A 26,255-nucleotide genomic window follows, 5' to 3' on the forward strand; every position below is an offset into this window, starting at 1 on the left:
CGGGGCTGAAACCGAAAGTGAATGAAGACTGGATGGATAAAATGGATAAATATGTAACCGTCGTCTCGGTGGACGATCAGCTGCAGATGGCTTCCGTCGTTGGCGTTGCGTCGAGTGTGAACGTTCCGGCGACGGCGACGGCGGTAGTCGCGAATGGCATTCCTCAAGACCCGACGATGAACGGTGGAGTGACGAAGAAAAACAGCTCCAATCATGGAGAAGGTGCCGGTTCGCCAACGTCGCATTCCGATTCCGCAGCAGCAGCAGCAAAGTCACAGCAGGAGGAGCAGGAAGATTCACAGTTCGTGACGGTACTGTCGATCAACCATGGCGGGGACGGAGGAGCAAGGGGTGGACGAGGGGAGCGACCAAACGCGCCGGAAGTGGTGCTCGTCTACCGGCTACCGGGGGAGCGGCTCGGCTTCGGGCTGAAGTTCCAGGGTGGCACGAAAAGCAACGAGAAAATCCAGCGACTTTTCATACAGTCGTGCGCGGAAAACAGTCCGGCGTCGCGCGTACAGGCGAGCTGGGGACATCTGCGCGAGGGCGACGAAATACTCGAGATCGACGGTGTGAGCGTGACCCGAATGACCCGCATCGAGTGCGTCAAGTGTCTGAAGGACAGCAACGTTGCCATCAAGCTGTTGGTTCGCAACGGCGAAGGGAAGGTACAGAACTTCTACAGCGAAAGCCACACCGTCGGTAATGGCGGTGTGCCCGGTGAGAGTGGTAACGGTGCGGAAGGTGGCGGTGGTGGTAGCGGTGATCTACCGGAGCGTAAAGGTGCGCCACCTCCTCCGCCACCCGTTCCACCGAGAAAGCTTCACAAACGGAAGCAATCGACGGTGGAACAACCGAACGGTAACAGCGGTGAATCGGGAGACACCGGTGGAGGTCCACCGAGTAAGGTGGGCACCGGGCCAGCGCCGGTTGCTGCCCAACCACCACCACCGGAGCCATTTGTACCGCCGCCGGATCCGGAGACCTACAGCAACCTGTTCGCGGTCGATGACATCAGCGATCTGATCTCGGAGTCGGACGATACGGCGAGCACCATCTCGACGGTGGTGGACAAGTTCTCGATCTGCTCGTCGAGCCTGTCGTCGGAGGACTACACCATACCGTCGAACGGGCCGAACGGCATCGGACAGAGCATCGAGCTGGCGAAGGCCCTGAAGCCTTTCACGCTGCTCGAGCAAGAGTTCAATCTGGAGAGCAAGTTCGAGCCGACCAACCTGTTCACCTTCAAGCCACCGCCACCGTTGACGAATGTGGTCCAGCTGGAGGTGCCGGCTGCTGTGGAAAAGCCACCGACTGCTGCTGCTGCTGCTGCTGGGGAGTACGAAAATGTCACCATTATGAAGGTGGACGAAAATCGCAACTACGAGAACGTGGCCGTGCCGTACGGCGGGCCGTACGAGAACGTCACCATACAGACAGTGCAGCCGTACGAGAATATGGTGCTGCACCGGGCACCGTTCGGTGTGGGCTCGTCGGGTCGGCGTGTGTCGAGTGCGGAGGTTCTGAACGATTCTGGTGGTGTGTATGAAAATGTCGAACTGAAAGCTGCAGTGCCACCACGTCCACTGCCTCGACAGGCGGCTGCCCTAGTGGAGCCAAAAAAGCGGGCTCCGATACCGGTTCCGATACCGATCGTTGTACCACCGCCTCGTCTAAAGCCAACGAAGCAAGCGAACGGAGGTAGCCCACCGACAGCGGTGGCAGTTGTTGTCCCCCCAATCCAATCGACGACAAACCCTCCTCCGGTAGCGCCCCTTGGAGCTGAATACAACACCATCCAAAACTGGTTGCAGGAAGCGACGGAGGTGATTCACGAGTGTGCACTGGTGACAAGTTCCAGTGGCGAACCTGGCGCGGAGGCAGATAAAACAGTCCCGACATCAAGCAACAAAGATTCACCCCCTGGTGCCGCGGTGGTCGGAGCAGATCTTCCACGCTTGATCGACTTTCATCCGAAAGTGTCCCTCTCGATGGAAGGTCTCGAGGAGGTGGAAGCCGTCGCACCACCAGCGTCACCCACGTCGGGTGTCCGCTACGAGGGACCGCCGGCACAGCATCACCCCGACGACACCGACGAGGGTCAATACGAGCTACCGGAACCGGCAGCGATCGTACGCAAGTGCATCAAAATCATTTCCAGCGAGGACCACACGTACATCGAGAGCAGCTCGAGTGACGATGATGATGACGACAAAATGTACCGGCGGGATCGCTCGGAGGATGAGGATGACCGTAGCAGTGTGCTTTCGCGCGAAGCGACCACGCCGGAGCAGTTCCTTAGCGGGGACGGATACAGCGACGAGGATGGCGAAAAGCTTGGGCCGCCCGAGATTGTGTCCGGCGGGCCGTCGGAGGCGTACTTTAATTTCCCCTGGACGTCTAATCTGCTGCCGCCGATCGGGGAAGTGGAGGAAGAATTTTCCTCGCTAGAGCACCAACATAATGGGTAAGAAACTTTTATGTTATGTACACTTCGTCTGCTAGGTTATTTTTAGTACAATGTTTAGTACAACATTATTTTATTTTAAATCAAGGGCTTTCGAAATCCAAGCAAAGACCACTCATTCTAAAGGATTAATTATTGTATTTACTACCACATTTATGTTTAATTTAATTTGTTAAGTTTTTTTTCACGTATTAACATGGTTGAACTCATGTCACTTGGTTATCAAAAATGATAGCCATGGCAGTCAGCGTTCCATGTAACCAACCGTCTTTCGCTTTTCACTTGTATACAGTTGTAAATGTTTCTGCTTTCTGTTTACTTCACATATAAGTTAAATTTACCATTTACTCAAATGCTTTTAAAAAAACAATTCACAAATTACATTCCAAAACCGACTCATCCATCTTCAGACAAAGCTTTGAAAGCTTCGGCAAACATTGTGCTTTGTTGGCTTTGGAGCCTTTCGTCGAATAATGTAGATTCAAAATTGAGCTTTTCGGGCTTTTATAGTCTCGCATCGTGTAAACTGGCCTTAAGAAAGCTTGTTGAGCTTTGAAGTTGTATCCAAGTTGAGTGCAAGCTTGTGAATGCTTTTTTAAGTTCCTCCAAAACTGGAAACGATGGAAAAATCTTTGCTTCCACAAAGTTGTTGATCGGTAAAAACCGTTTCAGTACTGAAATGTGCAATATTAAAACAAATAATATGCATTTAGAGTAGGCGATAAAAACGTTTCCAGTTATTTTATTATAATCGAAATTTTTGTTTCATTTCCGGAGGTCAACATCGAGTCAAGTCAAGTTTACGATTTCTGACTCTTGAGTATTGTGTTTTCCAAAAGTGAGCTTCTGTTTTTTGGTAAAAATAAAATATTTTAACAACTTTTGATAATAGTTTCTCCGTACGTGTGGTGCATATTTCACTGAAAACATCCGAGAGAGTCGTTCGTCTGCATGAATGCCCATTTCTAATTACTAATCTATCGTCAATAAAGCACATAAATATGTCATATGCTGGGAATATGGTAAAATATCGTATCCTGATATAACATTTTTGTTTTCGTTTTTCTTATTATTCGTTGCAGCCCGATAGTTATTATCGATACGGCCGACGAGACCGTTATCAATGACACAAACAACAACCAGCAGCGTGAAAGGAAAAAACCGCTCGATGACGAATCGCCCAAACTGCCACATTCGGCCCTGCCGTCGAGCAAAATAGTCACCAAAATATCGAACCGTGGCGAAGCGCAGAGTGCAGTGATGGATTTGGAAGGCGCAAGTGAACAGAAGCCAGCCAGTTCCGGGATGGAGCGCGATAGCATGATGAGCTCGCCGGGAGCGATCCGTGATCGTGATGCTAGAAACGATCGAGATCAAACCGATTCGAATGGTTGCTTTACACCCGACAGTCTCGACGAAGCGTACGATGAGCCGGACGGTGAAGCACAGGAGCCGGAAGAACCCGGTATGCAATCACGCACGGCTGCGATGATGGTGGTGGAGGCGTGTGTAAACAGTCCGCGCGACGCTGATAACGACGATGAGAAGATCTCGGTGCAGACTCCAACATCCACCTGCGAGTCCGAGATCGTGCCGGACGATGCAAACAGTAGCGCCGAGAACGGCGAGCAGGAACAGGAACCAAACCCGCTTCCAGTGGCGTCCGAGCGAACGAGCGTAACGATGGAAGACGGCAACGGTAGTGCGAACGTAGAAGCGAGCGGTGGTAGTGCGTTAGTTGATAAGGCGGCACTTTCGAGTGCACCGAATCCGATCGAGATTAAGGCAGCAACGAAGGCCGTTAAGGTGGAGGAGGACGATAGCAATATCGATGCGATTTGCGGTGACGTAGACATCGTCGTAGGCGATACCGTTGAGAGTGACTTCGAGGAGCTGGTCAAAGCGCAGGTCGAACCACTCGACGTCGAGGACAGTTCGGAGCAGATACAACAGATTCATGAGCGAATCATTGTTGGCATTGAGCGCGCAGTTAGTGATGAGGGTGATGACCACGGGAACAGGGTGCTGTCGGCGGTGAGTGATGACGACGCAATGATGAAGACCGCCGTGGGTGGTGCGAGTGATACTAGCGACACCGATACCGATACCGACGGTGTAAAGGTTGTTGACGCGGACAAAGACGTACCGGAGACGGTAGTCGAACCGGCAGTGGCAAGTGGTGAATCGATAGAAGTGATGTCGGAGTCGGCGGCACCAGCAGACGATCACGAGAAAATTGTTCAACGCGAGATGGATAACGCAGAGGCTCCGATCGAAGAGGATCCAGTCGAACAAGGTGAGTACACTTGATCGAAACTAAAAACCACTCACCTCCAACTCATTTCAGCCTGTCCAAAAGGCGGACGGTATAGTGCGTCCGAGGGGGGGCGAAGGTGTTGTTGTGATATTATTCAACCCTTATCGCAACGCTTCCCGGAGGCGGAATTTGTTTGAAAGCTTTCTTTACACTCCAGGTGCGCGATAAGATAAGCGAGTTGGCAATTAATTTGAACGAAAGACCGTGCATCGACGTGACTTTTTTTGTTCGAATCGGTTGTGCATCGTATGTGACGCGCGTCTTCCTGTCTCATACTGCGATAACTTGCACCGGGTTCCATTGCCGAACTGAGTCGATATTGAAACAGTGGCCGATTGCCAAGGTCGTTCGGAAGGTCGTAGTCCAACCGCAAAATGCCATTGAGTGGGTGGTTGAGTTGAGTGCACCATCGAATTGATTCGAATCCAATCTTAAATACTTTCCTCCTTCCGCTCGATCATGATGTGCATGTATGGGGCTAATCAGTGAAACAATTTCCTTGCAAACAAGCGACGTACCGTTATCGCACCTTTGTGGGGGATTTTTTGATTCACTTAAATGATATCCTCCCTTGTGCCTCAGATTTACCCCCTAGTTTCCGTTTCGTGCAGCGGAAAACTTTGCTCTAGTCTGGTCACACAACTGTCACCCTGATAACCGGTACATGCTGGCTGGGTAATTTTGAGAAAAAAAGGGTGTTTATCTCTATTTGTTCCATGATGCAAAAAGAACCTTTTAGAAACACTCATGGCACGATACAGACCCATGTGATTCTATAACGATACGGAGAACCAGTGATCCCTAACGGTCTAATATCAACCGGTTCAAATGATATAGTATTTTTGTAAGATCAAATTCGAAAGTAAAACAATGTGATTTACTTTTACTTTATAACAATGTGATTTACTTTTTATTTTATCTACAATCATTAACGTGTATGGGAATCTCGTTCTTTTTTTTATGTTCAATTTTAACAGATCTTCTACGATGTTTTTGTTTTCAATATGCAGGTTACAGTTTTTAATTATTCATTGATAGTTTGTCTATGCTTGATATTATTCTATTATTTCATTGCAGTCAAAGTTGCCCAAATTTTTAGGTTACAAAAATTTGTTTGAGGAACTGTACAGAATATTAATTCTTATAACCTTCAATTTTTCCCACTTTGTTGAATGTTTCAGAAAAGCTTTAGCTTTTTATTTTTTTAAACTTTTCCGTACTGCGATTCTATTTCTGCAATTTCTAAAAGAAAAATTGGCCCAATATGCACACATAATCTATGCATTTTATGTTATGATTTCATGAATATTTCTTTAAGAATCCATTGTTGTTTTCCATTATTATTAAAAAAAAAGCTAGAAAATGACGTTGCGCAGGTGAATCCATTTCCATAATACCATTTCCTCATCCAATTAGCTTGGCTTATCAAAATTCAACCGAGCGCAATGTGTATGCGCTACTGAGCTGTCCAGTAAAAAGAAGGGTATAAAAATAATTATATTGCAAGGCAATATAAACGTTGAAAGTAAACTAAAAGTAGCAAACCGACTACCTTTTAATTGCTCAAACGCGAGGGAGAAGATAAACTCACCTGAATTTAGTAGGTAAGAACACGCAAAACAACAAACGCTGTCCATCAGTTGGCCGTCATTTCCTTTCTAGGTGCTTTTCGACCATCTCCTAGCTACTGGTGAAGGTGCTTCGGTGTATTGCCTTCGTTTAGCTGTACCGTGTCATTGAGATACTTTTCGGAAGACATCGTACCGAAAACCATCCATCCCGAAAGCTTGTGGGTTTTTATCTTTGACTCGTGCTTTGGGAGATGGGGCGTGTGTCGCTTGGTGGCCGGGATGCAGCCGAAGACCGTGCGAAGAAAGAAAACGCTGGGCGTAAATGTCAAATCGTGTGCCACATTCGCTCGCGTGCGCGGATCCGGATCCAATTTTAGCTCGATGCTCGAAGTGCCTTACTGGTGGATGGGATGCCGAAACGGGGCGCACGAGGCGAGCCTGGGTGATGGGCCGGGAAACAGCAATTAAAGTTTTTGACATTTGATAAATATGACCGCAGCTGCGGAGAGGTGAAAAATTGCGACTCGGAACTCTTTCCTGCCCGTTTTTCCAACCACTGGTTTTCCAGTCGCTTCGGTACCTAAACGCTTCTAGCTCGAGCTGCAATGTGTCTCTCTAAGCATGGGCTTTGGCCGTGAGGGAAAAAAATTGCACTCCTAGTTGCCATTTAGCAAAAGCTCAAGGACCTTATTTATCTCCTTTTTCCCACCTTTTCCATTCGGTGAGGTGCGGCTCTTTTCGCGTCTCACGAGAGTGTCGCGCCAGGGTTGGGCTGGTCCGTGTGGGCGCCATGTGTCGGATTTATGTGTCCGACCGGCTCGCAGACAGAGTGGGGGAGTGCAGGATGAGTCTCGCAGCATTAAGCTGCCATCCTCCCGCTTTCCTCTAGCAGGCGTCGCGGGTACGTCCGGGGACTGTATGCGGTGCAATTAGTTCACGTATGCCAGGATTGGTCTTGATTTGGCCACGGTTGCTTGCTGGCAAACGGTCGTTTATTCGTCGCTGCACCCCGGACACCGAGTTCGCTGCCACGTACCCTAAGCTTGGCTCTGGGTGACGTACAAATATAGAGGATTAATGCGGAAGCAAACGGAATTATACGGTTTCTTTCACCTTTCAGCCTGCCCGAGACCGGAGTCGGTCGCCTGCTGCCCGGCACGTTTATCACGACGGATATCGGACGAGTGCAGTACATCTCGGTCGGTCCGTTTCGACTTAGAATGGGTGTTTGTAGAGGGCACATGGGCGGGCAGGTTCGGTCTTTGGGACGTCACTTTTGCTTACCCCGGCTGCCTGCGTTAGGATGCATGCTAACAACCGAAGGGCGTTCGTTGTCGATTTAAGCCCATGTCATTTAATCCTCGATGGTCCCGACACACCAATGACGTTTGACGCCGCGTGGTGTTAAACAGTAAAAACCGTGCCACTACGGTCTAGCCTATCATGGAAGGATTCTAGAGCGTACTAGAAATTGAAACTGTTTAACCAATCGAACTAATGAAATGACACTGTCGATACATAATGTTCTTTCAAATGATGAGCTTGTGATCTGCTTAGAGCAAACTAATACGATTTGTTTTACAAAGTAATTTTCGTTCTATTTGTATATGCTTTTCGGGGTGGTATTTGCCATATTTTATTTCTTTTTTTGCCTTCGATCGTCTTGTGTTTTAGCTTTGTGATAAACCTTATGCGTGGACATCAAGTCAAGATCTATCGAATGATAGAGAAAGGAATGCGCTCAGGACTTTATTTATTCCATTAGTTTCTGTGATGATGGTGACATGCATTGTAAGCTATTACGAGGTAATGGTTAATAATTTAACCACAATATTTAAACTCTTCGTTAACCGCTATGCTGTTTTAGTACAGATTTTTAGTACAATCATTTTTGGTTAAATTTGTTTGTCGGTTTGTCATATAATGTTTAAAACCAACGGTATTCTAAGACTTAGTTTCTCAAAGAATTATTTTTAATATTACTTTAATTTTTATGTTGCATTTTTATTCATTTATGGGACAAAAACTATTTAGAACTAAATACAGCTGGCTATCAAAAATGATCAACGTGTCAACGTGCCACACGCTAAGCCAACAAGTTAAATCTATCATGGATAGATCAGGTTTATTCTTTTTTTTCAATATTAGTGTTTGGATAATAATTTTGAATAACTTCGGAGTTGTTTCTGAACTAAATTTTTTAGACTTTTTTGTAACTGTTTCTTCATATTTAAGTGTTTTCCATTTTATTTTAATTATATTTACTCTTAGTTCTGTTTCATTAAAGTAACCTAGTTTTGACCCTCTATTTCGAACGATAGCAAAGTTTCTCGTTAAGAAAGGAAACGTTCCTCGTTGCTTCGATCGATCTGCCAAACGCAAAGGTCAATGGCAGCGTGGAGCTGCTCTGGAGTGCTCCGAAACACACCGAGCGTAGTGACACTGGACAAGATTGGTGGATTAATTTGGTGGCTCCAACTAGCTGGCAACATGTCCTGCGGTAATGCCAATTCTTGTTGTCGTCGTTGCTGGCGTCATTCGCCAGCGGATTAGTTGTTGCTTGGTGGGGACACATTCGGTACGGGGAAGGCGTGGCGCATGGAGCCTTTTGCCTCGCGACAGCCTTTTGCAAAATGTGCATTACGGTTCGTGTTTTCTTCACGTTCGTTTCGGTGGTGTAATGTCGTCGTCTGTCAATCTTACTGGAGCTGTCGATAACGTCGGACAAATTTTAACCACCGGCGGGCTCCGTGTTTTCCGTTTGGCCGTGAAGGATGGAATGGAAGGAAAAACCTTGTATTCCAACCACCCAGACATCCATCCAACTGTCGTGCATGTTCCTACTCACCGATCCTCCCTTACCTCGTCCCTTTGGGGTTTGAGTTTATTTTGCCAAAACAACAGCTGACACTCAATAGATAGGCAAAGGGCAAGCTCGATCGCGTTCCGGTCGTAGAAAATCCTTCGCATTTCATTACCAGCGGTTGGGAGAAAGCATCATCAAACGATCCAAATTAACCGATCAATCGTCGGTACCGTTCCGGATCCTGATCGACAGGCCAAGGAAGTGAGGAAAGTTTTGCTCTCGATAGCTTGCGGTGTGTGTAGATTTTTCCGATTTTCTATGAGGAGAGGAAAATCCCGAGCAAATACCGCTGACAAAATCACCACGAGCGTGATCGAAAGCGAAACTGACATTTCCAACTCCGGCCCGGATCGAGGTATTCCATTCAGACATTCCTGCATTTGTTTTCACTTTCCTTCTCGGGAATTACAGTTTTGAATGCAAATGAACAATTGATTGAATTCTGTTCCGATTATGTTTTACTTTGACCTTTTTCAAAACTTTTATTAATTGTCAATGGATAGATTTTTACTTTCATTTGACGTATCAAGAAGTCAATTTTATTTGTGGCGAGATTGTTGGTGTTCCGTTTTCTACAAAGCAACTCTTCATATTTTATCATTAAATATAAAATACTACCAGATCAATAACGAAGTGAATGATTTTTGTTTTTTTTTGTTGATATCATCAGTTAAAGTATAAATTCTCGTACTTACTGCTTTCGGTATCTTTACCTTCGACTGACAAAAATTTTCATTATATTCACCTTGAATCGTTCCAGTGGTGGTGTGTATTCAGTGTGAAACTGCTCTCGCGGTAGCCCTTTCCCTCGTGGTTTGCAATTTAATCTCGGCATCTCGTTATGCAAAATAAATATAGCGAGATTTATATTTTTTCTATTTCGAAATGCCCCGACGCCTCCACAAGGAGCGCATCCGTTTGTTTCGTTGTGGTGGGCGTTGTGGTGAGAGCTTTTGTGAAAGAAAATAATACCGCCATTGGACTCTTTCTCTAGGCACTCTTTCGTGCCAGCGGTAAGAAAACATTGTGGAAGTATAGAGGTTTATTTTGTCGTTGAAGAATTGTTGTGTATTTTATACAACAACAATAAAACATCTTGCATAAGCTACGTTTTTCTATAAAAATAAAGATCACGTTTAAGAATGCCTTATGCAGAAAAAAAAGATTCCATGTTGTAGATGGAATGACAGTTCTTCAAAGAAAATAAATTTGATTATTAACCTGGTTGAGAAAGATGATAAATAATGAACATTATGAAAAATATATGATAAATCAATTAAGCTTTTCATTTTAAGGTGTATACTTTTATACAAATTCCTTCCAATAGCATCGATATTTTCATTCTATTTGTCATAAGTTGTAGTTTATTGTGAATCTTCTGTGTTTATTCTTTTTTTTTTAGTAAAACCGTTTAAAACATCAGTTATTTTCCGAATGGTTTGGTTGTATTGTGATGTTTTGAAAAATTAAATTACTTTTAATCCTGTTTGCCATCCGTTAGTTTCGGTTATTACTGGCACTTGGTCTGTAACCAATTTTCAATTACAAAAGTTTCGGTTCGGGTCGGTCAAACATTTCCCAACAATCCATCAGCCGATGCGACCTCTCGATTGAATTCCTTTCCCATTGTGGTCGGCATAACTTTTCGGCCAGGCGCGCGGCCCTGGTATGCCGGAAGTCATGCATTGCCATCGCCATTTCCTTCGCCAGTGTTTTATCCACGTTCAAGCGAGAGGTGTGTAAAGTTTTGCTTTCTGCTCGAGATGGCCACTACTAAGAGTATCTGTTTTTCTTTCTCCTTTATGAATCGATATTACAAACGGAAAGCAGGAGTTGATCTCTGTTGCCTTTTTTTTTGTTTCTCCCCCCGTCAAGTGACCTCTTCCCAGGAACTATACGGATTTTGAAATTGCGATTCGGCATTGGTGTGGACCACCGGATCGGCTACTTGTCCGCTTTGGTGCCGGGTCGGTGGCTGGGAAAACTAACAACCAACGGCTTCAGTCAAGATAGGTGTGTGTGTGTATGTGTGTGCCATGCAATGCTTCTGCAGCGAAATCGCAAAAGTTGCAGAACAGTTTGTGGCAGCAGGGGAATTTTCACCGTTTGGGGAGTTGCGAAATGCGCGCCACATTCACGTCCCCGATGGAGCATTCCGTTACGTTACTTTTATTTTATTTTCTTTTTTTTTTGTTGATTTGTTTGTGTTTGGCGCTACAGTAAGGATGGATCACGTCAGTCACGACTTCCTCCCGGAATGTCTGGGTAGTTGAGGGTAGGACTGGCGAAGGACTGCTTGGAAGTTGATAAATCAAACCTAGTGCAGAAAGTAAATTGATCAACGAAGCGTTCGAAGGATGATGGTTGCACACCGGAGCGAACCGCGAATAGAGGCAGAACTTCCTGCTAGAGAAACTTCCGCCTCAAGCGGGAGAGCTCTAGAATTCTTGTTTCGTTGGAGGATTCTTTTTATTATCTTTTGGATCCCACAGAAAGGGGTGGTTTTTGTGAGGTTTACCACAGTGTTTCAACTATTTCGGAGGAGGTAACAGTCAAAATTTTAGAATTTCGCTACTACTGCCAGCAGGTTGTAGTCTGCGAGGACGAAGTGTACCCGGCAGATAAGGAAAGAGGTTAGGAAAAAGGAATCAAACAGAAGACCATCCCGGGGAATCCGTGGCTTTGGAGGAGAGGGACAGACTCCAGTCGAGTCTTTGGAGATAGAAATGTAAACACACAATGATGGTGGTGATGGCATTCGACGAAGTTAGACGCCGTGGCGTACTCCCAAACGCCAAACAGTCCCACTGGCGCTGAAGCACACGTTCCCCATGTTTTTTGTGGACCAGTTTTTGCTTACCTGGTGGTGTTTGGTTTGTTTTTCCCTTTTTATTTTCGGGTGCAAAAGCATAAAGTTTCATCTCGCGTCCGTCACGTACGATCTGCTCTCGAACTGCTACTTTCGTGGTGAATTGAATTTGAAGTGCCTGATGCGCGAAAGCAGATGCGAGGTGGCTCGCGTTTGCGAAAGCACTCCCCGGGATCACGGAAGGCTAAAAGTTGGTTCGCAAAAACTTTGAATTCTTTCGGGAGAAGTTGTGCCGTTCCCCCCACTGTGGGACCATGCAGTGAGACATGATGGATCGTGCAGGAAATAGAAGAGCTCACGGTTCGGTTCCCGAGGGAGGCTTAAGGTTACGCCATCTCGCGTAAGCAGATAGCGTGGAATTTTAAAGAACAAATAGAAAAGGGTTTACTTTGATATGACGTAAGCGATATGGAGCCTTACTTGTGCTTTAAAAATGCTTATATTATATATGGAGCTTTTTGTGAGCGTAAGGAATTGAGACACGGATGACTTATTCAAGTGACAGAGCTATTCGTAGGATCAATCTACATTTACTTTAGATAAAAGGTAATAAAAGGAATAGTTACACTACTTAGAAATTTTTGGAATGCAACGTGTCTTTATTTTGTGTAAAAATTAGAACACTTTTGGTTGATATTTCAATTCCATCTGAGATATAGAATTATAAACTTTTGAATAGAGTTTCCTCTATTTATTGCTAGAAGCATAATTTATTCACCTGTAGGTTTGTCGTAGACCTTAACAATGAACATGAACTTGACGATTTTTACTATTTTTCATATGATTGAATTAATTGAAAACGATTTCTTAATTCATTAAAGTGTTGAAAAGCCCTTGTATAGTTTTAAATTGTTTTCTAGACCCATCACTCTTTGTATTACAGTAATTGCAATTTTTATTTCGTTTCGAAAGTATTGCATTCCGATTTCCACACATGCGATTACTTTAATTTGTTGTTCGTAAAATTTTCTCTACCATATCATACTTTTGTATATTTATTATTCTACTGTTGTAAATGAAATAAATTTCCTTCTTAAATTTTTAAGCACCTTACTATTGTCTAGCTAAAGAGGCTCGCAATTGCTAGGTTCCTGAATACTTTAAACCGAGCAGGTGTTCGAACCAAATGCACCGAACATGAAAAATGCATATCTTCGAAAACATTGTTGCACTGGAAAGGGTGGGGTAAACATGGAAAAACGTTGAAACATTTGCAACCCCTTGGCACACAACTTTGACAACGTTTCCTTGGCTCGTCCCTCAAGTTCACGTGTATGCTGTTCCAGTGGAAGGAAAACAACTCCCAAGCACACCCACACCTTCAACCTTCCCTTTGTTGCATTTGAAAAGTGACAAAACTGCCAGCAACACCCAACCAACCAACCCATTAATAACCGTATTTTCCGGAGCGAAAGGTGTTCCATGAAAGATGCAGCATATCCGATGGGCCCCATCCGCTCGCATCGCTGTACGCTGGCCGGGCCAGGGGACCAAAGCATGCAGATTCGGCCCTATTTTGCAGAGCGAACAAATTGCATCTTAAGCGATGCTCTTTCGGATAGGTTTTATGCATCCTCCCAGTTGTTGTTCGCCGGTTGGACAGGGGATAGGGCGGCACAACACATTCTTGCTGCAGAAGTTTCGGTGTTCGTGTGGCGCATGTTTTCCGTTCCGTCGTTGTATGAGGTGCATAGTTTGGTATAGGGAATTTCTGCCAGCCTTCCGAAGCAAGTACAATTTTCCCCCATTTGTCGTGTGGATATTCAGATTGTACGCCCTCTGTTTAAGCGAAGGCGAGGTTGATACGAAGCCGTAGATGAAAATACAGATGTTACACTTTTTAACGACTTTTCTACGATTTCTCACTCGTTTCGTGAAGTGTTTTGTGTTGGCCAGTTTCTGTCTACAGGTTTGGATTATCAGTTTAACACGAATGTTTAGAGTTTGACTTCTTTTGAGACGATGTTATTATTTCCTTTTGCATTAGTTGATCACAATTTACAATTCAATTGTTGGTATCCAATAATCCTTAGTTTTAAATGTCAAACTTTGTTATATCCACTTAAAACTGTTTCAGTTTCAGTCCAATGAAGCCATAAAATGTATCGTATGTTACAATAAAATGCACTTGTTAGATATTTACCAATTTTAATTTTCGTTCTCTGGAAGATTCTGATCCTGTAATATATTTTATCGCAGATGCATGTATGCTCTTTTCAACAAGATGAGTGATAAATATTGTTCTGTCTCGCCAATGGTCAAGAATTCCAATCATTTCAAATTCTGTTTCACTGTTCTTGTCTGCCAGGAATTTCACCGTAAATTGATTATATTTATTGAGTGTTTATGCTGTGGATTCTTATCTCATTGCGATTCCATTTTCCACAATGAATTAATAAAAAGTGTATTTTCTTGTACCAATTGTAGCAACATCCCATTTCCTGTGTTGCGTTTGGCCTTTTTTTGTTTTAGCAGATTTCGCAGGCAATACCTGGTTCGGTTTCAACTCACTTTGGAAAATTGACTGTAAATTGATTTGAATGATACTATTGAGACTGCAGCCGATAGCAGCAATTCTTTCCCATTTAGCCCGATCCCTGCCAGTTCCCATCGAACGGGGCAAGCGGGCAGACAACGGCAAGGCCCCAGATCTCGTTTGCCGTTTCCCGCACGGCTTCCCGGAGAGATGTTCCCTTAAAAATGACACGGCGAAATCCAGCACCGTTTGCTCGGGATTGCACGATCCGCATTCGACGCTTTTACAGGAACGTCCGGGAAAGATGCCGTTTGCGCCCACGTTGGAGTGGAGTGTTGTGTTTTATTGGCTGTGAAGTTTTCTCTCTCCTACCACGATGCAATTCCATTTCCCGACTGCTGCAGCTGCTTGTCGTTGCGCGTCGTTTGGAGCTTCCGTGCATATTGGTATGCAACTGCTCGGGTGCAATCCACTCGCCGGGTTGCGATGGTCCGCTTTAGATGAATGAATGAAATTGCCATCTAACGTTCGACTCATTTGCAGTGAAACAAATGTAAATGGATGTGCTTTGTATTGGTTGTTTGGCTTCGATACTATTAAGATCATACATGTCGTCGTTTTCCTTTTTTGCATGGGGTTTTGTTTTGTTTCGATACATGATAGTTTCACTAATCTAAGTTCTTTGCTGGTACGTTTGCATAGATGTGTTTTAACACGGTCGTGCTACAGCATATATATCTTTCGATGGAAATACTTTTTTTTTACATTTATTTAGTTTCATATACTTACTTCGATATATTTCTTAACATTATTCAACAACTTACGAATCTGTCAAAGCATATTTTTGTGTACAGAAGAAATTATTTCCATCAAGAAATTTAGACATATAATTTAAGAGAGGATAGATATCTTTGAATGGAATTAAATCATTTCATTGCATTGCTATACTTCCATATAATTTTTACCATATTTCAACGATTTTGTAAATCTGTAAAAGATTATTTTTCTGGACAAAAGATTTTATGTCTATCAAATAAAAATTTAGCAACAGGTATGTAAAAATTTTAAACCAGTGCTAGAATTTATAATCGAAAAGGAAACAAATGCTAAAGTGAAATTAGTTGACAGATTTTGTTTTACTTTTATACTTCAGTTGACTTTACTGTAAATTTTTTATAGTGAGGTATGCACATTTTTTAAACCTGTGATAGGATTTATAATCGAAGAGATCTCAAATGGTAAAGTGGCATTAGTTGACAGACTTCAGGTTACTTTATTGTGAAGTTTTGAGCTTTTTTGTATAAAGTTTTGAATATTTCTCATCATAAAAATGCAGAACTGTTTATTTTAGAAGTATTTACTATTTCTAATTCAATCGTAAACAAACCATCAAAGGTTTATATGATCTGTAAACTATGCGATACTTATATAACAAGCTATAAATTTATTTCAGTGAAACGTCGAATTAAGATTGTATTAAGAGGGATTCTTCGGCCTTTACTGTTTACTGTGCCTTATGGCAAAGACTTTGGTGTTGTCTTAAGGTGAAAATATATCGTTTTTAAAGGCGACATAAATAGTTTAAAGCGAAGGCAATGTCCAGCACATTGCCATCTGGCCGGTGGCCAGTGCTTTGGTCCACAAGAAGCACTCTCTCACGCTAGCTTGACCCGTAAATGCGCCTTTGCTTGCTGAAACAAAACGATGCTGCAGTTTTCCATTCGAACTGCTTTCCGTTTTTCTCCGCTCTTTGCCGGCCCGGGCCATGTTGTCACGTAAGAGCAACACCTCGGTGTTCCACCTTGGTGGCCGACGGAAGAAAAACTCCGCAACGAGATCGTGTCGGTTGGCGGCCACTTTGGTCCGGTGGGAGTTACACCGTCCTAACTAGCGTCCTCACGCCAAAAGGTGCTACCGTGCCATGGACCATCCGAAGGACACAGTTGCACACTTTTCACATCACATTTCGACCAATAAACAACCTGCAACTCGCCACCCGTTTCGATGTTTTCTTTTTCCCCAACCCCAACGCGAGGGTGCTTCCTCGCAAGTGTTTGTGTTACTGTTCCTCCCTGGGAACCGTGGCACCCAAGGTACACGGGTTCTGTTTTACAGCCACGGAAAGTCACCCTACTTGTTCTTCATTAAGGTTAATGAGCGATATAAAAATTCCCCAGTTAAAGTTATTCCCGGCCGTTCCTGGTGGGATGGTGGACGACTCCTGCTTTCCTTCTATTGGCGGGTGTTACGGCATTATTTCTAGCGCCGTTTTACTAGGCTCGTATGTGCCAAAGTACGCTTTTGCCGGAGGAAAAATTAACGTCTGTGTAGTTTGTGCAAAATTTACGGGAATTTTTGTGGTTTTCGACGGCCTCTTTTTATGGGCAGTAGAGGATTGTAGGTGACATACAAAATCATCCGTTTAGCTTCTAGGGGCAGGTAGTGTATTTAACTGTTCGGCTTCGAAAAGATTTCATATTTTCAAGATATGCAGTTTGGTTATTTAAAGTATGAAAAACAGATATGACATTTTGAACTTTTCATATTATATGTTTTTATTTAGTTTAGTTTGTGCATTTTACTGTTCGGCTTAGAGAAGCAGTGCTTTGTAAAAAGTGTTTGATAATATTCGTGTATTGTTGATTATTGGTTGTAGAAATATTATACCACGATTTGGAGTTTGGTTATTTGAAGTATTAAAAACAGAAGTCACATTTGGAACTATTATGTTTTTACCTAGTTTGGTTTCAATCTCTTTCGAGTTCGTTAAATGTATTAGAAGCAGAAGTGACATTTTGAACTTTTCATATTATTTGTTTTTAACCAATTTTGTTTTAATCTCTTTCGATTTCATTTCATTTGCTTGTTCACTATATCCTTATTATGCTGTGGTGAAGTTTTGCTTCTGTTCGCTCAACTCATACTAATTAACGAGATTTTCGTTATAATATTTGCTTCTATCCCAACGTTAGGAGCGATTTCATTAATTAAGTTGAAACCAATTAAAATTAATCGATAAGACCCACACACCAACATTTCGTCGATGATTAACCAACCATTCATTTAACGAAATAAAAGCGAATCAATTACGCATCGTTGTAATCTCGACGGTTTACAATTGATTGCCTTCTCACACGTTCGGCGTCGCAACTTAATCGCGTGCGGTTGCTGCAAGCCTCGCCAAATTGTAACATTGTTCGCAACGATACCCTATTATCTGCCATTTGGTTGGGGAATTAAAAATCAATTTACAATCTCGACCTACCTAAAGCTCCGGTGTGCGGAGGATGCGTTAAAGCGGCCATCGTTTGCGTCGTCCGTTCGGCAATAAAAATTAAAGTGCGCGCATAGACCATTTCAACACATAATCAACTCATTGCTCGAGGCCATCTCGATGGTGCCCGATAATGTGGTTCTACCTCTGGGCAACAGAAGGATCGGCAATGGCGGTAGAAGTTAGCCTTCGCCGCCCGGAGCGGAGGATTGAGTGTATATTTGTAGATGGGAACAGTTTCCCTTTAGCTCATTGCGATTTAATTGTACCATTTGTGCGATCCAGAAAAGAAGGCAAGTGAAGGGGTTTTGCTCGGGAAAATTGGCATCACAAGGTTTCTTCCACAGTTTCTACGGCCTTGAAGGAAGGACTAGATTCCTGTTTAAGGGTTGACGTTGTCCATAGCTGCACGTCCCGGTTGATTTCCACGTTCTTAATGATTCTTTCTACCGTACGCACCGTCATCAAGGAAAAGACTTGAAGGATGGAAAGTGTGTAAAAAATATAGATCGAATAAATGATCGACTCAGAAGAACTTTGAGATCACCAGCGCGGTACGATTTATCGGCGTTTTTCGTTCCTCTGCTGTCAGCCATTGAATAAACGCTTGAGCACATCAAGTCTTTAACGATCATCATGGCGGACAGCGCTAAGAATGATTTATAGTAGAAACAATTTAAAATAATATTATTGATAACTGAGTTTATCCTTACGTTTGCATTAAAAAAATTGACCGATTTTCATCGGCGATAAGAAAAAAATTAGCTAAGCTAATTGAACGAAGTCAATTTTATTCCGTTTGGACTAAAATTTTGGAATATGTCCTATCTTTAAGTTTTGTAAATGGTTTAATGTTTGGGCCACGGCGGATTCAATTTAAATGATAAAGTTATCAAACTTGTTTTAAATTTAAAAGAAATGCTACTCTTTATTTTGTTTTCAACATAAAGTTAGTAGTAAAAAGATAAGTAATAATAAAAGAAAAGTAGTAAAAATTTGTCTACTTTTGTTAATGCAAGCGTTATCTTTACCGCAGTAATTGTTTTAAATCTTCTTTAAAATATTAATTCAAACTAGATCTATTCTGATGATTTTGAAAGCTGAAAACTCACGATTGGAAACGCATGATTAGTGATTTTCAAACGAACCTGTGAACGAACGAACAACATCAACCGATGCATCCTCGTGGGTGTCGGGTGTCTCGCGGGTGCATGTGCATTAGCATCCATTGTGAATCGATAGAAACTCTTCACAACATCCTGCTCGCCGGTTTGATGTGAAGTTCCGCTGAAAGAGGTGTACAACTCGATGCATTGGCCCGTTGGCCGAGAAGTCGGAGGGTAATTGATTTGAAGCACATGCGATGTTGAATCCCGATGAGTGAATTGCATTAATCACGTAGAATAGGCAGCACTCGTGAGCATATGATGATTAGTTGGAAATCGATGGACGATGGAGAAAGGCTTGAACTTATTTTCTCTAATTTCAATGTGATTTATTACCTGCGGGAACAAATGGTCGAAGGGAGCATACGCAAGGTAGGAGCAACTAATTTTGTCAATTGTTTCTAGGCTTCAATTCCAGGATTCCTAATTTAATTAGTATTAAAACTGATACGTCTGTGAGTTCGTTTATTATTAGGCTCGCAGCTTGCCTAGATCACTTAATACCAAACTTAATCATAATTAAATCGAGGAGACATCCTCCGAATCAATCAAACAAAGCTTAATATGAGGGCTTTTCAATTAAAATCTATGTTCGTTATCTAGCACAAATATGATTTATGAAATGTATCGATTCCGAGAAAGAGTATCGACTAAGTTGCTGCTTTCTGACGCCATCTTGGGAATGGAACTACTTGCCAGGCGAGAGCCATGTGCTAATTTATTCGTAAGCCTCGACCCGCTTGATCTCGCCCTCGATTTCAAGGAATTGCTAATTTGCGAAGACCTTTGATATCATTAGGTCCCTCGCCTTCCTGCTAACCGTTGCGTAGCTGCGACATGCCCGCCGGCCTGTAATGAATCGATCCAATCGATCATGCTGACAGTTTTGGCACCCCCGTGTTGAGTGTCACCGCTGGCGATGACAAGGAGGAGCCGTTTTACGACACACACACACACGCACATGGTCGGGTTGGTCGGGTTAGACAGTGTGTCTTCTTGTCTGGTGGTGGCCCCGCGAGGCATGATCGGTAATTTCCAGTGCGTGCCACGCCAACGTGGCTCGCAGTGTCCGAGGCGCGATAAGTCGTTCCAGCGCAAGTAAGTGCCCGGATGTGTCAAGTGTCTGCCTACCTGCGGGTACACTTTGGTTTCGATCCATCATCGTACTGTTATCAGCAGTCCGGGATGTGTCATGTGTGGCTAATGTGGCATTTAAATGATATCATCGCACCAGCGCCCCGAAGTGAAGGAAGTGATTCGTTGTTCGTTTAGCCTTCCTGGGACGTAAGTGTTGCGCTAGAATGGGAAGATGCAGCGTAACGCTTCCGCTTTGATGGGGGGGTTGATAATTTGCGTCTATAATAGTATAATTACAGCTGAGCTAATACAGGGTAATTTTGTAAGAATAACAGCGCAGCTTTTGTGCAACTTTACAATATCCGTGCGTATCAGATCCCTCAGATTCAAACGTGGAATTTAATGAGTTGCGTAAAGCCTGTCATACCCAAATAAGACACAAAAAATGGTCAATATTCTTTTTTATTGGTACCATGACGAACAGGGTGCACTTTAAAGTATAGCTGACATCCGCTTTTGTTATATCTTTCAGTTTAATGTCGGATTTTAAGTTGCTCAAACATGTATTTACTAGTTTCAATTTGTTTTGAAAATTGTAAACTAAACACTTATTCGTTGGACACAACAGATTATTATTTATCGTTTAGATATATTTTAAGCTGTGTTTAGTTTTCGATAACTTCTATGATGTTTCTTTTTCCCTTCTTTCAGTGATGGTTTAATTACGCCTTACGCGGATTTGTCTGGTTTTCCTATCTTTTCTTTATTGTAATGTTTTTTATCCTGCGTTGGGATTCTAACTGATAGGAATTAGAACTCGTTAAAGGTTTTTAAATTTGTTTAAATTTAAGCTTGCTAAGATTGCAGCAAAACAAGTTTTACCTAGTAATAATGTTAGATGTCTATTGAGTGAAGCTCAATTTGACTCAAATAGGTTTTGCAATAATATTGCTGAATAAAACTTTTCTTTAAAGGCATCAGTTCCCAAATTGTTAAATCCAACTTATCCTGCGGTCGGAACATGCACGGAACATGGGTAAATCCGAAAACATAAAAGGATGTTTTATTTTTCAAGTTTTTGTTAAATTGTTTTATATAAAAATTTGATTTAAAAAACTTCAATGATCTACGAAAAAAGTGTAGAGATTTTTTTTAACAACAGCATAAAATTAGAAACATGTTCCTCTATATCCCTTAAAATTAGTAGTAAGTTCGTAAGTCTTTTTAAAATGGTCCCGTGGGCCAGATGAAATTGGTTGGCGTGTCGTACTTTGCTGACCGCCATACTTGTCTATAAAAATCAACTTGGTCAGTGACTACTCGCGAATGTCCGCTACAACACAGCAATAAATTCAAACCAAATTTCATAATCTCGATACCCAACGATCGAACCACATTTTGTGTCGAAACATTTCGGTTATTTATTCCCCCGACGATACGCTCCTCCTATTGACGTTTGTCATATCTGCACCGTGTGTTTGTTCTGGCTAGGCTTCGGGCGTTCAGGCGTCGGGGATTCCCTGTACTGGGGAAACACCAACCAAACGACGGGGTCGGGGCCCTGGTCGATGGAATGTTTATAACTGAATGTCACCCTAGGCACCAAACCAACGGTGCCTGATGCAAATCGGCGAACAGATAACGGCAGAGGTTTTTGGAAGTTGCCGTTTTTTTGTTGCTTTCTCTGACAACGGCCTTCGTTATAGCTGTGCCGTGCAAATGGCACCTCGGGTGATGTGTGCTTGCCACGAGCCAGACGGCCCTCACCTGTGAGGCGCGATCCGGTAGAGAGATGTGTTCAAATTAATCCGACCGGGACATGCGACAATGTTGCGTCGGGTGGCGATGGCGATGGAGTCGATAGAATTGTTTAGAACCGCGGAGCCCATTGGCAGGTTACGATTTATGCCGTGTTCAAGTGATCGGGGAGTTGGCGGAACGTGACCCGCTGCGGAATGAGTGCCTTGCAGCACTAGGCCCCTTTTTTGGGCTCCAACGCGATCCCTTTTGCGCGTTTGCTGCTCGCGAATCGTGTTGCGATTGACAATTTATGGGACACATGGCACTAGAACGAACCCGGCCCCTTTGTGCTCCATTAGCGACGGGTCGAACGGCTTGTTTGGGGCGGGGTTTACGGCACAGCGTGCTCCCTGGCTAACTAGACAGCTGGAGGTGAATGGCGAATTGTCAAACGGGTTGGCGCTCCGGTGTGTTTTGCTTCTTTTGTAGCTTGTAACAGACCCCCTTTGGAGGGGGTACGGGGGGAATTGTAGTGGTGCAATTGGTCCAACCCAAATGCGCCAAGTCAAACATCGCTGCCCTAAAGCACCAGAAGGTAGTACCGGCGCTCTGGCTGCCTACTTAACCTCTGTTATTATGTCGTAAACTTTGAATTATGAGCGTGAAAATCCAAATAAATTTATCGCTAATTGCAGCAGCAGCTAAAGGTGCTTGACTGTGCGTTCGCCCTCGGAATGGTGGTTATGTTTTTTCCGCTTGTTTATAATGAACGATTGTGGGATTCAACGGGACGGTGGGGCTGTATCCGAAAGAAGCTTTCTCTGATTTCTTTCTTTTGCACAAAAATACTTCCATTTCTAATCGTGTCCATTTTGTTTTTTCTTGTCTAATTTATTTTCAGGTAAGCACGCATTGGATACTTCTTCCCGTAATGCTGACTGACTTCCCGCTGCGTCTGGATCGATAAATTGGTCTTACTCGACCGGCCTATCTTGCAGTTTCCGTTTTCCAGCCTTCGATAAAAGTACGTGAAAGTAACCGTTCGGGTCTTTTTTAGCACTTTGTTGAACATTGCTTTTACGATCGCATAATTGGTCGGCGAATTATCAGCCTCGTCGTGTGGTTTGTCATAATGTGCGTGAGTTCAAAGCACAGTCGTACCGTAATTGTACTTGTTTTATTTTGTGGGCGATAATTTTATTGCATTGATTGCATAATAATTAAGTTTGAATTACAATGGATTCTGACAAATTATTACAATATTTCAAGTGTGGGCTTAAATTTTCGATTTTGATGCCTCGAAAACGGAATATTGTTACAAAAAAAGGCTTTTCTTGAAATCCATCGGTACATTTAAAACAAAAATTTCAAATATTTCTGTTCGACCAGTACCAAGAATCGAATTGATAACACTTGAGTCAATTTGACCGCTCTGTTTGAGCCGCTATAATTTTTCTTTTTTTTGAGATTTTTTCAATCTGTAAGTCGCTTTGTTAAGTATATTTGTTGACTGTCTTTTGGCGTTTTTTTGATTTTTGATGCAGCTCTGCATCATTCCGTTAGCTTGGTGTAAAGCCGGGTCGGGTAATAAGGTCGAATTAAACTTGAAGGTAAATTTGTGGTGTAATTTGTCAAATTAAAAATGAGGAATAATTTTTTTCTGGTGTTTTCATGTATGTGATTTCTGGCGCACACATTTTTTTGAATTTACATTTCAATTCAATTCAATTTTCAATTTGATCCTTTTTGCTTTACACTTTACAGGTAGTGGAATGATGAAGAATTGCATCAAAAAATTAAAAACGTTAAAAGTTAGTCAACAAATATTCTAAAAGTTGCCTAATATGGGTTATAAAAATCTGCAAAAATAGAGAAGCAGTACCGAATAAAAAAAGAGCATTCCAAATTACCGTTAAAAAGCATTCTGAAAAGATTCCAAAGCAATGTATTCTAGTGTTAAATATAATGCTGACTGTCTCTTGCCATCTCTCAATGATCCCTTTTTTATATATTTTGCCTGTAGGATTGATACAAATATGGTAAATTGTGGTTTTTATAGTTTCGTGATTCAATTTTGGTATGTCGTGATTAACCTATTTAACTTGTATTATAGAATGTATAGTATTTAACTAGCTCTCTTCTTCTTCTTACATCGCCATAAATCTTTTCTAAAAATGTTTTTGTGAAGACTATTAAGAATGCTATAGATTTTTCAGTTTTAACATACATTATTTCAATTAAATTAATTATTTTCTCTTAAGCTTCATATGGTTCGCTTTTACAAAAATCATGCCGATTTCTCACGACTTTGTGCAGCGATGCCACTGCAACGTGTGGTCGATATGCATCTAGCTGGTCCAGTGTTTTCGAAGCCCCGGGAACCGAAACCCGAACGAATCCCCGACAGTATAATAATGCGGTCAGCAGAGTATTGCGTGTCCAGCTGTAAAAGTGCATGCTGGGTAGCCCAATATGATTTTGACATAGATATGCGCGTTTTCGATCGGATCCGGTGTGATGCCTGCTCGCCCTCAAACCAGAGGCTTCTTCATAAGGCATTTCACTTTTTCGCCTCGGCTTTGGCGGCGAGCGACACGGAGAACCCGCTTGCTCGTGGGGGAGGGAAAGTCTCCCTGAAAATTTTCTCCAAATCGAAATCACCCGCGCCTCGTGGGATGCCCGGGGGAAAGCATCTTCTTGCCTCGTGGGGGCCTTCGCCCCGCTTTTCTCACGGCGGCAGCCCCGACGGTAGGAAAGTAATTTCATGCCAAATTAAGGTGGAAAAATTCAAAACCAAATTCGAATGACCATAAATGTACACATGCTCGTGCAAGCCGTGTACCGCTGAATGTTAAGCACTGGCAATGAATGCCTCTCGAATGGTTCGATTCGGATAGATATATCTGCTCCTTTTTTTCTCTTTCGCTTGCAATATGCATTGTTTATGAGGGCGAAGCTGATGCTGCTACTGCTGCAAGCACAACAGCGGACCAGAAGGAAGATCTACCGTCCGGTTCGGGATGGTTCAGAGTAACTTATTAACCTCACGACTTCCCACGTGAGTCGTCACGAATCTTCTGCTGGGGCGGTAAGGTTATCTTTTTGCTATTGAACAGCAGTAGAAGTGGAAGTCCCCACAGTGATGATCGTTTCACTTGTAGTGGTTTATATTAAAAAAATTGAAGCTATTTGTAAAATGTTTCTCAATCATTATGTCCTTTATACGTTCAATGATCTCAGTAATCCAGGTTTTGGGGATTTACAAATCGCTTTCTTTTTCGCATGTTCGTTATTACGATGCATTTTTAGTCCTCACTGTAGTTCCATGTGAGGTTGCTTCTCACGCGTCCGTTTCAGTCGTGCTTTGAAGTGTGTATACGCGGAACATACTTCCGCGCACAAGAATGGTGGCAAATGTTTACCTATGCACTCTACCTCGTGGTTGTTCCTGTTTTTGATTTGATTTCTCCAGGTGCGATAATAGTGGAAGATAAACGACGGTATAACTAACTGTGACGGGCACATGGAGGACGGGTACTATTTCTGCGCTTTCTCTTTAGGCTCTTCTAGAATCTGGGACAAGCCAAGAGGACCATTCAGCTAGATCTTCAGCTGAGGATTATAGAAAGGATTGAAGGGGCTGTCGTGGGTGATAATCTAGCTAGAAAAAGGCTTTAAAATCAGCTATTTGTTGTTGGTTCTGCATTCTACACTTTGCCGATAAGTAGCAACCAGCTGTTGGTAGAATGTTTTGCTACTGTTTCTTGATAATGAATAATCACTTGGTAACAATAAATAGAAAGTAGCTTAAACGTGACTGACGTGGTGGTTGATCAAGTATGGTGCCTTGATACTGCAATTCAATAAATATTATGTAGCATTTCATGTAAGACAATTTGAACTTACGTGCAAAATAACCATTATTAATGAAATATTTAATTTTTATTTCTGTATTTTAATGATACGTCGATGATAGTTCTGTGTTGCTATCCTTCTTTTATTTAGTAGAACAAAAACGGAAAACTTAGTAGCCTTAACTAAATTGACTCGCTTTGTCAAATTCTTTTTATAAAACTTGGTGAAATATCTGAATGTGAGAAGTGTTAGTTATTTTTTTTTAAATTATTTTTATTTCTCATTCTATTAGAACTGCTTCTCTTGTTCTTAACTTCTAATGAGTTATTTGGAACATAAAGGAACTTTTTCTAGTTCTAGTCTAGTAGTTTTCTTTTTTAATATTCCTACTATATTTGTTTGCGTGGTTAGTAGTGTTATCTACTTCTGAAAATTGGAAACAGTTTGTTTCTGTTACGGCTCAGAAAAATCAAAACAATAAGTTGAATCTATTTGTTACTAAAAAATGATCAAACATGTTTCATATATAGCTGAAATTATTAATCGTTCTGTTTTGATATTTTAAGTTTAAAATATA

At 42.6% G+C, this 26,255-nt stretch overlaps 2 protein-coding genes across 2 annotated transcripts in view; both read left to right on the forward strand.

The window, feature by feature from the left end:
* Positions 1-41: 41 nt before the first annotated feature.
* Positions 42-4,509, forward strand: LOC131265973 (uncharacterized). Its single transcript, XM_058268295.1, has 3 exons — positions 42-2,467; positions 3,550-4,438; positions 4,489-4,509. Exons 1-3 carry the CDS (start codon positions 42-44, stop codon positions 4,507-4,509), a joined length of 3,336 nt encoding a protein of 1,111 aa, XP_058124278.1.
* The window catches only part of LOC131268411 (treacle protein), a 200,265-nt gene continuing 178,168 nt past the window's right edge, over positions 4,159-26,255 (forward strand). Inside the window, exon 1 of the mRNA XM_058270814.1 lies at positions 4,159-4,763. Coding sequence (XP_058126797.1) covers positions 4,520-4,763 — 244 coding nt within the window. The 5' untranslated portion in view covers positions 4,159-4,519. The remainder of the gene's footprint in view (positions 4,764-26,255) is intronic.

Source organism: Anopheles coustani, chromosome 3, assembly GCF_943734705.1.
Source record: "Anopheles coustani chromosome 3, idAnoCousDA_361_x.2, whole genome shotgun sequence".
Taxonomy (NCBI): domain Eukaryota; kingdom Metazoa; phylum Arthropoda; class Insecta; order Diptera; family Culicidae; genus Anopheles; species Anopheles coustani.